We start from the raw sequence: 17,288 nt of genomic DNA, 5'->3' as shown, positions 1-17,288 counted from the left end.
TTCTTCTTTAAAGGAAAAGTCATTGGAATTGAGCAGCTAAGTATTTCACTACATATTGTACTGGATGCATAATTTGTATATGACAAATCTAAGGAGATACCACACCCATGCTGTTCTTTACAGATAGCTTGTGATAGCACCTCATGTCCCCAATCTCAAAAGACTACCTCTGTTGGCAGCAAATGATTACCTAATACAGGATGAATAACATGCAACCCAAGGCAATGAAAATGTGGCAACAAGAACACAACTGTAAAGATCTGTTAACAATGCTTGTTCATGAAGCCTCATTCACCTGAGCTGTATGGGGTTGGGGGTACTGATACAACATATTATTTACAAATGCTGGCACAATAATGCAAAATGAGGGTCCTAGATTTATAATATTAATTTACTGTACTTGAACAAAGATGATATAAAACATTATTACTGTAGTTTAACAAATATTACTCACTTTTCTTCATTCCACCCAAATTCACAATCTTCATCAAGCAATCTTAAAACACTACGAAATAGGAATTCTTAAAAGGAAAAAAAAGAAAAATTGTATGATGGTGGTCTAATTTTTTAAATGTTATTTTATTCCTACAGGTATTAAGAGATATTTCAGCAAGAAATGTATGGTTATTGGACTGCTTTATTATAATCAGGCCATTTGATTAGCTTTTTTGCTACTTCATTCAGTGCACAGCAACAAAGATCCTATTTAGATATCAGGGAGATGACCATATATATACAGTAATATTTTCCAATATTGCTACATTGACTTTCACTTAATAATAAAGCCAATTTTTATTTTTTTATAAATAAATTACTAAATGATTTAGTCTGCCAACTTTACCTTACAGAACACAGTGTTTCAATAATCATGAGTGTACACTATAATTACCAGGTGCAGGTGCTCTTATATGTATAAGAATACATAAAACTACTGCAAAAGGCAAAATCTTTAGTTATAAGTTTCAGAAACAGTGGTATGAATCACAAAAATAAATATTATAGATGTCTTATTAAAGAAATATTTTAAGTCAATACTTATTACATGTTGATTTACCATGGTGAACACTTTATTAAACATGCCACTTGGGCTGGCCATACTGTTTTTAGTCATTTTAGTCATTGTTGTGATTGGCTGTTACTAAGTCTTCCTCAATTATCTTTCTTTTCTCTGAATCCAGCAATAATACTTGGAATAACAGGATAAATAAATGGATATTTTGAGGAGGTCACCCTACCAATTAGCAAATATAGTATTAAAATGGATATGTTCTCTCTGATACAAGATTCAAAATTAGACTATTGCTATTCTCCACCAACATCAGATATTTTATTGTGAAATGGAGCACTAAAGAATACCCAGTCACCATAGGACCAACAATTTAAACAAACTTTTCATTACAACGAAGTATTTTTTAATTAATGTTGACTTATGTTTATTTCTTATTGTGTCTTCTATTTTTCTATTAAACAAACTTTTCATTACAACAAAGTATTTTTTAATTAATGTTGACTTATGTTTATTTTTTATTGTGTCTTCTATTTTTCTATTCTTCATTTTGTAAAGCACTTTGAGCAACATTTTTTTGTATGAAAATGTGCTATATAAATAAATGTTGATTGATTGATTGATTTTATGGTCCCGACAGTTTCCCCATAAGACATGATTCTATAGAAATCGTGTTACTAAGAAATACATTCAGCAGATACTTTCATTACAATAAAGTGCCCAAAACACCTTGAAATGCCTGAATGAATAATCCACAGAGCAGTTAGTTCGGTGGTCGCAACTCAGTTGTGCACAATGATCCCCAAACAGAAACACTGCAATTTTTTTTTTCTTTCTTTGAATTTTCCTCGTACTGTATTTTTTTTTTTTTTTGCTGTTTTTGTTCTCGGGGGTTTTCAGTAATAACTTTTGCTTATTGCTCATCAACATTTGAAAAACATCCATTGGAATTTAACTCATTGTCACACTCCTATAGAAATGGCAGACACGAAAAAACGATAACAGTTCACATTAGAGAAAAAAATAACTTAACATTTTTGCAGTTCTTGATTGCGGCAAAAAAGAAAAAAGACGTTGCCAGTGATTTTGGAATTTCGCCATCAACACTGTCAACTTTCTTCAAAGACCGACCAAAAAAAGAACAAAAATCTTGGGTTGCAAATATATGCGAACTGCTGCATTTGTCGACGTCGAAAAGGCAGTTTTTATGTGGTTCTGTGATACTCATTCAAGAAACATTCCTATTAATATGCCACTCATTCAAATAAAATGTGAGGTTTCTAAACTCTCTTGGGACATTCCCCAACTGTACAACGCCGAAGAACGTCCTGAACTACGATTACAGTGTCTGTGAAACACTGTTTATCTATTGCCGGAGCAACAGCAGGCTCAGAGCTCTGCTGCAGCTCTTCACCGAAGCAAACAGAAAAGATCTCGATGGGTGATGCAAGGAACATTGTAAATGCAGGGAACAGTATTACTTGGCCACTAACTTGGCCATGAACCTGCTTGACTGCTGTTTCTGTGTATAGAATAGTGGTAGATCTTGCTACAATTAATAACCTTGCTTTTCCTGTTTCAAGCTGAATAAAGATGGTTTTGCTAAAGTACTGAGACTCAGCTTCATGTTTTGGGGTGCAAAACAGGGACTTAAAGTGCGACCCTGATCTTTTATGATTTGCTTCTGTGGCGCTTCCCTGCAGCGCTGTGAGCCTGTAGTTGCCCTGCCCCGGCAATGGACAAACAAACAATCTTCCACAGATGCAGCAATTGTGCTTTGGGACACACTTCAGCGTAGGGTGGCAGGAGGGTTGTTAGGGTGGATGGATATTTTTTAGGTCCCTGGCAATTTGTTGTAACGGAATTTTACCTGTATGTGAAAATATCTTATACATACAGGATACTTTCATGTATGTACAAGATGTTTTCATGTACATACGGGACACTTTCATGTACATAAGAGATGTTATCACATACATACAGGATACTTTCGCATACGTACAGGATGTTTTCATGTATGTATGGGACACTTGTGTGTACGTATAAGATGTTTTCAGATGTTTTATTTATTCCCGAGATGGGTCTAACTGCAGCCTGCAATACCTATGACGTACGTCAGGTAATGCCCACAACATCAGTCAAGAAATGACCACGGCATGCCCCATTACACTATGGTTAAGATTAGGGTTGTAGGATGATTACCTGCTGAAAGGATTTAGGTACATGCTTTATGTTTACACGTATCCATCTTCACACTTGTACGGAGTCCCTGTGGGGATATGTGGGATTTTTATTCTTCCAGGGAAGCAATTTGGAGCGTACAACTTACTATCTCGTGCTCGTGCCCACCACTTACCATAGCCTGCGCACCAGGTACTTTAAAGCTGCACCAGCTAATACTGCGTGTGTGCATCATGCATTCATATGAGCACCAAATACCATTGCCTGTAACTGTACATCATTTTCTGGAAACAGTAAATATCCATGAACAGTTTGATGTTTTCCTCACACAGTTGCATTCAACAGAAATGGATATTCAAGTTTAAAAAAGCAGTTTACATTCAAGCCCAGGTCGTTGGATCTGCGAAGCAGCAGAAATAACCACTGCACTTATTTACAGTAAAAGGAAATGACATTAGTTAGCTAACTACTTACTTACTAGCTCACAGACAGACATATTGATTGCATGTCCAGTTTGCCCAGTCCAATGCGGGTTCACTAATTTAATTCTCTGGTAAACCTGGGACACTCGATCGCTTACCTACACCAATGAACTGTAGGAATTAACATGCAACTAAATTAGGCTACGTTAATTCCCACCGTTTTCAGACAAGAAATGTACCCTTGTTAAAAAGACAGGTTTGAATATCCTACTCAAATCCGCTGGCAAACCTGCCACACTGGGTCATCCGTTGCACTGTGCAAAACAAACTGATATATTTAAAGGACACAGCAGAGAGCAAAATTGTGTTGCAGCCGTTTTTATTGTCACTTTTTGACAAGATGGATCCCAAAGTTAAATTGCAGGTGATACTTGTTTAGCCCAAATGTAGGTACACTAGGGAAATTCATTGACAAAGTTGTCCTGTCACCTGTGATGCAAAGAAGACACCTTCTTTCAGTTGACTGTGATATTTAATTTGTGCTCTAAAGAGCTAAATCAATTTGGATCTCTTTATTTTTCAAAGCTTTTTGACAAAGAAATTTTTTGCTAAATGCAGTTGAATTTTGCCAAGACCAACGCGGGTAGAATAGTCAGGTTCAGTGGTAAATTTGGCATACATCTCTCTTCATATAAACGGCACTAGACTGATTGTAATATTGAAGTCACACTCTAAATTGTTAAACTACTTTGGCTCAATTTTACTTTACAGTTCTGTGACAGGAGAGCTTGCTGTCTCATACTACAGTTAGATTTTGACAGCCAAATGCGGATACAAGTCCTTTTCTTCTTTCTTCAAAGTCCGCACACTCCCATATGAGCACAAGTCGGTCTCCTGTGTTTAAGGGGCACTCAATGGTTGAACAACCGTTCTCACTAGGTAACGTGGTAAGTTAGCCAATTAATATACATACATACAATATATATATACAATATATATGTGTACCTACGTTTGGGCTAAGCATGTATCACTTGAAATTTAATTTAGGGATCCATTTTGCCAAAAGCATGATAATAAAAACAGCCGCAACACGATTTAGCTTTCTGCTGTGCTCTTATCGCAGTTCATGTTGTACAGTGCAATGGATGACCTAGTGTGTCAGTTTTGCCAGTGGATTTGACTAGGATATTCAAGTTTGGCTTTTTAACAAGGGTACATTTCTTGCCTGAAAACAGTGGGAATTAAAGTGGCTCGATTTGAATTTAACTCTTTAGATGCATGTTAAATTCCACAGTCCTTCAGTATAGACAAGTAAGCAAGTGTGCCAGGTTTATCAGAGAATTAAATTAGCATACCCGCATTGGACTGGGCAATGTTATTTCCTTTTACTATAAATCAGTGCATTGGTTAGTGCTGCTTCTTCGCGGATCCAACGACCTGGGCTTCAATGCATAGCCTGCTTTTATAAACTTGCCAATATCCATTTCTGTGGAATGTAAATTTGCAAGGAAAACATCAAACTGTTTAGTGATATGTCCTGTTTCCAGAAAATGATGTATAGTTGCAAGCCATAGTATTTGGTGCTCATCTTAATGTATGTGGCGCAAACGCAGTATTAACTGGTGCATCCTTAAAGTATCTGGTGCAGGCTATGGTAAGTGGTAGGCACGAGATATATACATAGTGGGCAAGAGAAAGTAAGCTGTGCGCATCAAATTCCTTCCAAGGAAGAATAAAAAAATACACCACGCGAGCGTGCAGACACTTTTAAATATAAAGCACGTACCTAAACCCTGTGAGTCAGATAACCTCCCACAATCCTAATCTTAACCATAGTATAATGGGGCATGCTATGGGCATTTCATGACTGACACTGTGGGCATTACCTAATGTATGTCACAGGAACTGCAGACTGCAGTTAAACCCATCTCCAACCATCCCAACTCTACTTTAATAAATAAAAGCCTACCCTTCTGCTTTTTATATCACTGTGCTACAAGAGATGGGAGTAACTTGAAACTGAATGGCTGTAGAGTTGGTAAAGGTGTAATTTAGTAGCCCCAAAAAGAACTGTTGCAATTTTTTAATCTAACATCTCATACGCACGTGAAAGTATCCCATACATACGTAAAAGTATCCCATACATAAGAGAAATTATCCAGTACGTACGAGATAAGAACTATCCCATAATTTTTTTTCACTGAGCAGTTCATAGCTTCCGTACTTATGATCAATTTCTCAAGAGATTTGTTTTCTCTTGAATCTATGTACACCAGGATATTTTATTTTTCTGTTCATCACTGTTTTAAGAATTTTAATAAGTCTATATATGTACTTTTATATCATTCATATTATATAGCTCTTAATGCATATATTATGTAATATTTATACTAGGCTTGTAAATGGAAATGTAGTGTATGAAAAGGAGCAGCACTAATCATTGCATTACTGGGATAGTTTTTAAAACTAGAATTAACAGAGCCTACGAAAAAACTCGTAAATCCGTTCCACCTTAAATTGCTTCTTAAATCCCTTCACACCTCTCCGCTAGCGTCCTCTGTCTTCTAAATGTGCTGATAAAGAGAAGCTAGAAGCAGCCGGCTATTCCATCCCCCCACCAATTTAAAACGTGCACGAACTTCTCTCAGCTAATGCCTTGATTGAGTATCTGGGAGTGAAGTGGACTTTTAGAGTGGAAATAAGAGATCGTTATTTGGAACACACGCATTTCATGTCTGTTCCGCTTCTACAGTAATCTGTGTAAACACATTGTTAAAACGAAACTTTTTTATATTCTAGTAGTGGATGACAAAATGTAGGCATAAACTATATAATGTATGCAGCCTGAAGTCCAAATATCAAAGAAATATTTTCACAAAAGGTACAAATATAAGACAACAATTGCGCTTTTATTCAAAAATATAGCTGCAGAAAAAAAAGCCGCCTTAACATGTGACATTGACACCCACTAATTACAACCGCCTCCGTGGCGTAATACATTTGGCTACTGACTGGGAATCAAAAGGTCGCCAGTTCGATTCTGCAGTATTCCATTTTGAGAAGTAAGCTGCTCTTAGTCTTACTATTTTAGAATAAAATCATACATTTGATTTCAGTCTGTAACAGCCGGTGTAATTTATGATCCTTATAAAGGTTAGCTTTGTTTTTTTGTTTTTTTTAATTCACTTTTCATTCCCTCAGTCGCGTTCAGAATCAATCCATACAACCCCATCTGACACGGCTGTTTTCACATAAAGACGCGCTATAGCTCTGCAGTGTACCACGATGCATACTAACGCACCCCAAGGGTTCTGACACACAAACGCTGGCGAAGCTGCCTTCTTCATATCTCACCGTCACTTGATTATCTTTTTATTCAGTTTTATTGAGTGTTCCTGCCAGTCCTCGTATGTTGCTGTATGCTGTTTCTTTTGTAAGAAGATTAAAAAAGATTACGGTGGCTGACTATATTGCTTCAGATGTATAGAGAACACTGTCCAAACCCTAGTCTAGTTTCTGTTGGAAATGTACACATTCTTTTATTATTGAGATGCGTTTTACTTTGGTTTTCTCCCACATTTTAATAATGTGCTTGTTTAGTTAAATGCTGAACATAAAATTGAATTAGCAAGTGATGAAGTGAGTGATTGCCTATACAAATGTTCCCTGAATTTGTCTTGTGAGAGAGCTACATCCTTTCTATAGCGAGTCTGATCCTGTTTTATACTTAGTGGTACTAGAACAAGTACAGTAAGATAACAATTAGAATTTAATATGTAAGCAAGGTCTTCAGTCTGTTAAAATGTGTAGCTAGCATCTGTGGAGTCTGTACTAGCTGTAAGGCTTACAAATTTCCTATGAATCCTGTACAGTATATGTTATATTACACACAACATTTGATCAAATTAGAGAAAACCCACAAGAAGTAAACTGCTACACCTTTTAATCTAAGAATTGTATTTTTCCTGTGATTAACTCTGAGTTAAATGAAAATACTGAGTGAAAAAATACATCCACCAGTCATCCCACTGCTCCATATTCCAGCTAAATAGTGCCTGCACTGGTGTAATATGTGGGTAGGAGAAAGGAGTGTAAAATACATCCCAGAAATAAGTCTTCTGCTATTTCACTTTTAATAACAGCTGCAAATATTCTCTCATTGTGCCTAGGGCCACAAATGACAATGCTGGATAAACCTGGTTATGTTTTAATGTGACTGGAGGAAAAACAACTAACTAAACTTGCTAAGAATTTTACTTGTTGCTACAATAATTCATATAGTACATAAAATTAAAAAATAAATATAATTAACAGCACAATACACAATATGATACCATCACAAATGTAGTGAATAATAATAATACATTGCCCAAAAACACAAATATTAAACAATGCAAAATTTAATTCATGCCCAGTAATACATAAAGTAAACTGAATTTAGATTACTTGGAATTGGTAGGAGATTAGAGGGAAACATTTATGAATCAGAGACTGGGTTTAGCAGAAAGAAGGCTGGTGTTAATAAACAAAACATTAGCTCTCTAATGTATAAGAATAATACTTAAAAGGATTTCAGGGACAACCCTGGACGGAAAAAATATATCACTATCATGACCATGCAATAGTGTATTATTTTACATGATCTATTATCAAGGTAACAACTTTAATTTTAAGAGTAAAACATACCAAACAAATTAAAATTAAATTGCAGAGACTGATAAACAAGTTTATTTAGAAAAGATTAAAGTCCATGGAGTAAAACCTTGCTTTTCTACATCAAACCTGTAGGTGTGAGTGATGGAATACAGTACCACAACTTCATCAGCCATTATCACAAGAATTGCAGAAGAAAAGTTAAAATTGATCTAGTGGTAGACATACTTTGCTTTACAACTATGTTATTTTTACATCAAAAGATGCAAATATTGGAAATGTAAAAAATACATTTTAAAAGGACTATCATTATTAAATTTGAAATGTCAAAAGTTAAAGCAATTACTTTATAGTATTTTCACAGATTTAGAATTATGCCATACCGCCTGATTCTGGCTAATGCTAAGTTGATTTAATTTCAAAACATTAAGAAACTAATAAAAATTATTTCTGCAATGAATTTATGCTGAAATTATCAAATGTTCCTAGATTAAATTTAATTGGTTACGTGATATAATCTAAATTTAATATTACAATGATAAAAATGGATGGATAAATTGATGGCTATGCTATATACTGTACAGATTAGATACAAGCGGGAATCAAGCAAACTACCATGAAATGCCTGGAGTGCTGCTAAGAAGGCTGTGTTTCTTCCAAGGTTTCTCATCTCAGCAGTGAACTTCTTATGTCAATGTGATATTTAATTTTAAATTTTTTTTTTTATTTTCTTTTTTAATTAATTTGCAAAAATGTGTAAAATCCTGTTTTTTCTTTGTTGTTCTGGGGTAATAAATGTTGTTTTGTGTGGGGAAAATTAGAATTTAAGTAATTTTAGCAAAAAACTATAACAAAATGTGAAAAAAGTGAAGGTGTCTGAATACTTTCTGAACTCACTGTAAGAGTCTCAATGTTCCTACACAGTCAAAGGAACAGAATCATTAATCAAACAACAATTAGAGAAGATAGGTATTTCATAAGCTGGGGTTTTAGGGAAATCTATAAAATGTGCAATTTTATTTGGCAAACAACAAATTCTAAAAAAGAAACAGGCCAATAAAAATCCAACAAAAGAAAGTAAGTATTGGATTATGTTAGCCATTTTTGGATGTAGTGAGAAGTCAAGCAAAATGACACTTTTTAATTGGCTAACTAGAAAGATTACAATATGTAAGCTTCTGTGGACATCGAAAGCTTCCATATTGTAATCTTTCTAGTTAGCCAATAAACTGTGTCATTTTACTTGACTTCGTACTGGTGTCATGCATATAATTTTGCTCCGATGAAATTAACTATTAAATATTAGCTACATTAGGTAGTCAGGTAAATATTGGGGGCATGATCTAGATAGACTAATTGATATATTAATACAGTTTGAGGGAAGGTTCGAAAACAAACGGATAAGTTGTCCTGTATATGTTGAATCCTTTTTTTCCTTTCTTTTAAGTCAGAGGTTCATCTTTCCATCCATCCATCCATCCATCCACTTCCGCTTATCCGAGGTCGCGTCGCGGGGGCAGCAGCTTAAGCAGAGAGGCCCAGACTTCCCTCTCCCCGGCCACTTCTTCCAGCTCTTCCGGGAGAATCCCAAAGGCGTTCCCAGGCCAGCCGGGAGACATAGTCCCTCCAGCGTGTCCTGGGTCTTCCCCGGGGCCTCCTCCCGGTTGGACGTGCCCGGAACACCTCACCAGGGAGGCGTCCAGGAGGCATCCTGATCAGATGCCCGAGCCACCTCATCTGACTCCTCTCGATGCGGAGGAGCAGCGGCTCTACTCTGAGCCCCTCCCGGATGACTGAGCTTCTCACCCTATCTTTAAGGGAAAGCCCAGACACCCTGCGGAGGAAACTCATTTCAGCCGCTTGTATTCGCGATCTCGTTCTTTCGGTCACTACCCATAGCTCATGACCATAGGTGAGGGTAGGAGCGTAGATCGACTGGTAAATTGAGAGCTTTGCCTTACGGCTCAGCTCCTTTTCACCACGACAGACCGATGCAGAGCCCGCATCACTGCGGACGCCGCACCGATCCGCCTGTCGATCTCACGCTCCATTCTTCCCTCACTCGTGAACAAGACCCCGAGATACTTGAACTCCTCCACTTGGGGCAGGATCTCTCCCCCAACCCTGAGAGGGCACTCCACCCTTTTCCGGCTGAGGACCATGCTCGGATTTGGAGGTGCTGATTCTCATCCCAGCCGCTTCACACTCAGCTGCGAACCGATCCAGAGAGCTGAAGATCACGGCCTGATGAAGCAAACAGGACAACATCATCTGCAAAAAGCAGTGACCCAATCCTGAGTCCACCAAACCGGACCCCTTCAACACCCTGGCTGCGCCTAGAAATTCTGTCCATAAAAGTTATGAACAGAATCGGTGACAAAGGGCAGCCCTGGCGGAGTCCAACTTTCACTGGAAACGGGCTCGACTTACTGCCGGCAATGCGGACCAAGCTCTGACACCGGTTGTACAGAGACCGAACAGCTCTTATCAGGGAGTCCGGTACCCCATACTCCCGGAGCACCCCCCACAGGATTCCCCGAGGGACACGGTCGAATGCCTTTTCCAAGTCCACAAAACACATGTAGACCGGTCGGGCAAACTCCCATTCACCCTCCAGGACTCTGCTAAGGGTGAAGAGCTGGTCCACTGTTCCGCGACCAGGACGGAAACCACACTGTTCCTCCTGAATCCGAGGTTCGACTATCCGACGGACCCTCCTCTCCAGAACCCCCAAATAGACTTTTCCAGGGAGGCTGAGGAGTGTGATCCCTCTATAGTTGGAACACACCCTCCAGTCCCCCTTTTTAAAGAGGGGGACCACCACCCCGGTTTGCCAATCCAGAGGCACTGTCCCCGATGTCCATGCGATGTTGCAGAGACGTGTCAACCAAGACAGTCCTACAACATCCAGAGCCTTAAGGAACTCTTGGCGTATCTCATCCACCCCCGGGGCCCTGCCACCAAGGAGTATTTTGACCACCTCGGTGACTTCAGTTCATCTTTCCCCAGTTCATAAAGTAAATAAGTACATGTTGGTTTTGAATGCACGGGGAGACAAACATATCTTTGTCACGTCTATTTTAGATTATCATATCATGTGGAAAACAGTTGAGTGTTAAAACTCAAAATTTAGGCTGGCTTATTGAGAACAGGGTGGTGCTGGATTTGAATACTAGCCTACTCACTTTGTGGAAATTAAATATCTTTCCCATGATTAAATGAGCTGCTCTTTATTATATATACACACACGTTGGTTTTCTTCCCATATTCCAAAAGATGTATGACCCCAATTCCAAAAATGATGCTGTGTAAAATGTAAATAAAAACAGAATGCTTTGATTTGCAAATCTCATAATCCCATGTTTTATTCACAATAGAACATAGAGAATATATTGGATGTTGAAAGTGAGACATTTTACTATTTCATGAAAATATTAGCTCATTTTGAATTTAATGGCAGCAACATGTCTAAAAAAAAGTTAGGACGGGTGCAACAAAATGCAAGAAACGTAAGTGGTAATAAAAAGAAACAGCTGGAGGAACATTTAGCAACCAATTAGGTTAACTGGCAATAGGTCAATAACATGATTGGGTAAAAAAAGAGCACCTTACAGTCTCTCAGAATTAAAGATGGGCAGAGGTTGACCAATCTGGAAAAAACTATATCTTCAAAATTATCGAACAATTTCAAAGTACTGTTCCTCAATGGAAAATTGTGAAGACTTTGAAAATCTCATCTACTGTACATAACATTGTCAAATGACTTAAGAGAATCTGCAGAAATCTCTGTGCACTACGGACAAGGCAGAAAAATTAATATTGGATGCCTGTGATCTTTGGGCCCTCAGGCTACACTGCATTAAAAACAGGCATGATTCTGTCATGGCGATTGCTGCATTGGTTCAGGAACACTTCCAGAAATCACGGTCTGTGAACACAGTTCGCAATGCCAGCCACAAATGCAGGTTAAAGCCATATGAGAACATGATCTAAAAATGCTGCCATCTTCTCTGAGCCAAAGCTCATTTAAAAGAAACTGAGGCAAACTGGAAAACAGTTCAGAAGAATCAAAATTTAAAATTCTTTTTGGAAAACATGGACACCGCATCCTAAAGACTAAAGAGGAGAGGGACCATCTGGCTTGTTACTAGTGTTCAGTTCAAAAGCCTGCATCTCTGATGGTGTGGGGGTGCATTAGTGGAATTGGAATTGGCAGCTTGCACTTCTGGAAAGGCAACCAATACTGTAAGGTATATACAGGTTTTAGAGCAACATATGCTCCCATGTAGACAATGTCTTTTTCAGGGAAGGCCTTACACATTTGAGCAAGGCAATGCTAAACCTCATACTGCATCTATTAGAACAGCATGCTTTCATAGTGGAAGAGTCCGGATGCTGAACTGGCCTGCCTGCAGTTCAGGCCTTTCACCAATTGAAAATATTTGGCACATGATGAGACAAAAAATACATCAAAGAAGACCATTGACTGTTGAGCAGCTAGAATCCTGTATCAGACAAGAAAATAAAAACATTCCTGTTCCAAAAGTCCAGTAACTGGTCTCCTCAGTTTCCAGATGTTTATGGACTGCTGTTAAAAGAAGAGGGGATGCTACACAGTGGTAAATATGACGCTGTCATGACCCTGTTTTTTGAGACATGCTGCTGCCATCAAATTCAAAATAATCTTATTCTTTTCTTAAAATGGTACACTTTCCCAAGTGAAACATTTAATATGTTTTCTATGTTCTATTGTTAATAAGATACGGGTTTATGAAATTTGCAAATCAGTGCATTCTGTTTTTATTTACATTTTACACAGTGTCCCAACTTTTTTGGAATAAAGAGTGTTAGGTTAGGAAACACTAGATTGGACAAGTGTAAGTGTGGAACAGTATGTAAAGTCACCCTAGAATAAAACTCCTGCAATTTCATAAGCAGGTTGCTCTCTCTATTCCCATATGGTATTACTTTCAGGCCTCCCACATGACAAAATGTTTAGCTGAGAGCTCTAAATTGGCAGAGTGTGGGAGAATGTATCCTGTGTTATTCTGGTGCCCCATCCAAGGTTGTTCTCAGCCTTACAATTAATTCTATCAGGTATGTACTGGCTGATGGTGACTAAGTATTAAGTAAGCATGATGGAAAAATGAATGGATGATAATTAAGTAAATGGATGGATGACTGACAATGCAAAGCAATAATATCTTACTTTGAAAGAATACTCCTCTTATTACCTGTTACTCTGTAAAGAAAGGAGAATAAATGAACTGAGACAGCAACCTTTCTGCTTTAACCCATACACTAATTTTACAGTTAAATGGGTAAAATGTACATTATAGTTCAGTCTTCACAGGAAACTTATTGGTAAATTTGTTCACAAAAAGATACTACCAGCATCAGAACAATTGTACAGATGGATAAAAGTATACCTAAAATTCTGTGAGCTTTTTCCTTTAGGTGAGAATTATTTTCCATCGTTGTCCTTAAAAAAATTGTTCATACAATTTACACTTCCCTCAAAACAAAAGAAGTATAATATGCATTTATTTCTTGTAGTATGAAAATACAAAACCATCAATACATTTTTTTTTCTTTCCCCTACATTGACTGTTTTTATCATTCTGGCCAACACCAAAACAACCACATTCTAAACTTTTTAGTTAAACATTGTATTATGTCTGGGAGACCATATAGGAGAAGCTTGGGTTGATGCTGGAAGAGGTGCTGGTGAGGACACTGAGACTCTGTGCTGTAAAAAATGGTGCTGTTCTTCAGATGAGATGTAAAAGCGAGCTCCTAGCACTCTGTGGTCATAAAAGATATCTGGGCAGTGTGAATGAAAAACATCAACAGCTGTATACTTTAAAGATCAGCACATCTAAAACAGTAAAATCCACATCCAATTTAAACAAATGGACTGCTGCATTGTCTTTATGTAATTAAGTGATGTACAAAAAAATAGATAATAGCAAAAAATTAAAATACTGTTTTTTTATAGCACAGATTCATTGCACATTTGCTAAGAATGCAAGCTGTCGTCAGCTATAAAGGGAATTCCATTGTGTCATGTATTAAGGAAAGAGGGTATGAAAAAATAATAACCTCTTTGCCTGCTTGATTTTCCATAGTTCCAAAAAACTTCAAGCTTCTGGACTTAATCTACAGTATAAACTATGCTGTTGTAGTCAATGAATCAGATTAATTGGATTAACACTAGAATTACCAAAGTTTACGAGAAAACTTGTAAATCCGGCCCACTTTAAATCCACTTGCACCTCTCCAATTCAGTGTCTTTTGTCTTGTAAATGTGTTGATAATCCCAAGCAGCAAGCATCTTGCTATACCACCGCCCCCCAATTCGCCGGAAAAGCTGCAAAACTTTCTCCCAAATGAAGCCTTGTTTATCAGTGAGTCAGGTACCTAGGCTAAAAAAAAATGTTTTTGTTATTTGTAATGAATTTCATGTGTTCCATGTCTACAAAGATCTATGTAAGTGTAGGATAACAGAAATGTTAAACACATACCTAAAAGAGAAACTTTTTCCATGTTTTAGTACTAACGACAAAATGTAGACACGAAGTGTATAATGTGTGAAGACTGAAGTCCAAATATCAAAGAAGCACTTTCACAAAAGATACAAGTATAACAGAACAAATGCGCTTTTTTCCCCCAAAGACTATAACTGAAGAGAAAGAAATGAGGTTAGTGTGGCTTGGTATCCCGACTTCTTGGGTAGTACAGTGGTTAGAGCTGCTGACTCCTATTCAGAAGGTCCTGGATTTGAATCTTAACGTGTCCCAAAATAAACGTTTTGAGTAGTGAGCTGTTCTTATTATTACTATTATACAATAAAAACATACAGTGCATCTGGAAAGTATCACTTTTCCCACATTTTGTTATGTTACAGCCTTATTCCAAAATGGATGAAATTCATTTTTTTCCCTCAGAATTCTACACACAACACCCCATAATGACAATGTGAAAAAAGTTTACTTGAGGTTTTTGCAAATTTATTAAAAATAAAAACTGAGAAATCACATGTACATAAGTATTCACAGCCTTTGCTCAATACTTTGTCAATGCACCTTTGGCAGCAATTACAGCCTCAAGTCTTTTTGAATATGATGCCACAAGCTTGGCACACCTATCCTTGGCCAGTTTCGCCCATTCTCTTTGCAGCACCTCTCAAGCTCCATCAGGTTGGATGGGAAGCATCAGTGCACAGCCATTTTAAGATCTCTCCAGAGATGTTCAATCAGATTCAAGTCTTGGCTCTGGCTGGGCCAAACAAGGACATTCACAGAGTTGTCCTGAAGCCGCTCCTTTGATATCTTGGCTGTGTGCTTAGGGCCCCAGTGTGAGGTCAAGAGCACTCTGGAGCAGGTTTTCATCCAGGATGTCTCTGTACATTGCTGCAGTCATCTTTCCCTTTATCCTGACTAGTCTCCCAGTTCCTGCCACTGAAAAACATCCCCACAGCATGATGCTGCCACCACCATGCTTCACTGTAGGGATGGTATTGGCTTGGTGATGAGCGGTGCCTGTTTTCCTCCAAACGTGATGCCTGGCATTCATACCAAAGAGTTCAATCTTTGTCTCATCAGACCGGAGAATTTTGTTTCTCATGGTCTGAAAATCCTTCAGGTGCCTTTTGGCAAACTCCAGGCGGGCTGCCAGTTGCCTTTTACTAAGAAGTGGCTTCCGTCTAGCCACTGTACCATACAGGCCTGATTGGTGGATTGCTGCAGAGAAGGTTGTCCTTCTGGAAGGTTCTCCTCTCTCCACAGAGGACCTCTGGAGCTCTGACAGAGAGACCATCGGGTTCTTGGTCACCCCCCTGACTAAGGCCCTTCTCCCCCGATTGCTCAGTTTAGATGGCTGACCAGCTCTAGGAAGAGTCCTGGTCGTTTCGAACTTCTTCCACTTACGGATGATGGAGGCCACTGTGCTCATTGGGACCTTCAAAGCAGCAGACATTTTTCCGTAACCTTCCCCAGATTTGTAACTTGAGACAATCCTGTCTCAGAGGTCTACAGAAAATTCCTTTGACTTCATGCTTGGTTTGTGCTCTCACATGAATTGTCAACTGTGGGACCTTATATAGACAGGTGTGTGCCTTTCCAAATCATGTCCAATCAACTGAATTTACCACAGGTGGACTCCAGTTAAGCTGCAGAAACATCTCAAGGATGATCAGGGGAAACAGGATGCACCTGAGCTCATTTTTCGCATTGTCATTATGGGGTGTTGTATGTAGAATTCTGAGGAAAAAAATGAATTTAATCCATTTTGGAATAAGGCTATAACATAACAAAATGTGGAAAAAGTGATGCACTGTGAATACTTTCTGGATGCATTGTACATTTGATTTGAGCCTGTAATCTCCGCTGTAAATGTATGGTACTTGTAAAGGTTACACTAGGTAAAACTGAGTTAAGAAAACGCTAACCTTTTCAAGTACCATACATTTACAGCGGTGGTTACAGACTCAAATCAATTTATTTTTTTATTGTATAATTGTAACAATAAGAACAATCACTACTCAAAACATTTATTATGGGACACCTTAAGACTCAAACCCAGGACCTTCTGAATAGGAGTCAGCAGCTCTAACCACTGTACTAAACCCAAGAAGTCGGGATAACAGGCCACACTAACCTGATTTCTTTTTCTTTGGTTATAGTTTTGGGGGAAAAAAGCACATTTGTTCTGTTATATTTGTATCTTTTGTGAAAGTGCTTATTTGATATTTGGACTTCAGTCTTCACACATTTTACACTTCATGTTTACATTTTGTCGTTAGTACTAAAACATGGAAAAAGTTTGTCTTTTAGGTATGTGTTCAACATTTCTGTCATCTTATACTTAGATCTTTGTAGACACGGAACACACATGAAATGCATGTGTTCCAATTAGCAATGTAGTTTTTTAGCCTAGGTACCAGACTCCCTGATAAACAAGGCTTCAGTTGGGAGAGGTTTTTCCAGTTTCTCTGGCGGTGGGGGGGATGGTATAGCAGGCTGCTT

At 38.1% G+C, this 17,288-nt stretch overlaps 1 protein-coding gene across 7 annotated transcripts in view; it reads right to left on the bottom strand.

The window, feature by feature from the left end:
• The window catches only part of LOC120523495 (type 2 lactosamine alpha-2,3-sialyltransferase-like), a 159,976-nt gene that overhangs the window by 46,366 nt on the left and 96,322 nt on the right, over positions 1-17,288 (bottom strand). For all 7 annotated transcript variants that reach the window (XM_039744862.1, XM_039744857.1, XM_039744861.1 and 4 more), the window contains one exon: positions 455-521. In XM_039744862.1, coding sequence (XP_039600796.1) covers positions 455-521 — 67 coding nt within the window. The remainder of the gene's footprint in view (positions 1-454; positions 522-17,288) is intronic.

The sequence above is a fragment of the Polypterus senegalus genome, chromosome 2 (genome assembly GCF_016835505.1).
Source record: "Polypterus senegalus isolate Bchr_013 chromosome 2, ASM1683550v1, whole genome shotgun sequence".
Lineage (NCBI taxonomy): Eukaryota > Metazoa > Chordata > Cladistia > Polypteriformes > Polypteridae > Polypterus > Polypterus senegalus.
Note: the sequence above shows the minus strand (reverse complement) of the source record. Positions and strands in the feature narration are given on the sequence as shown.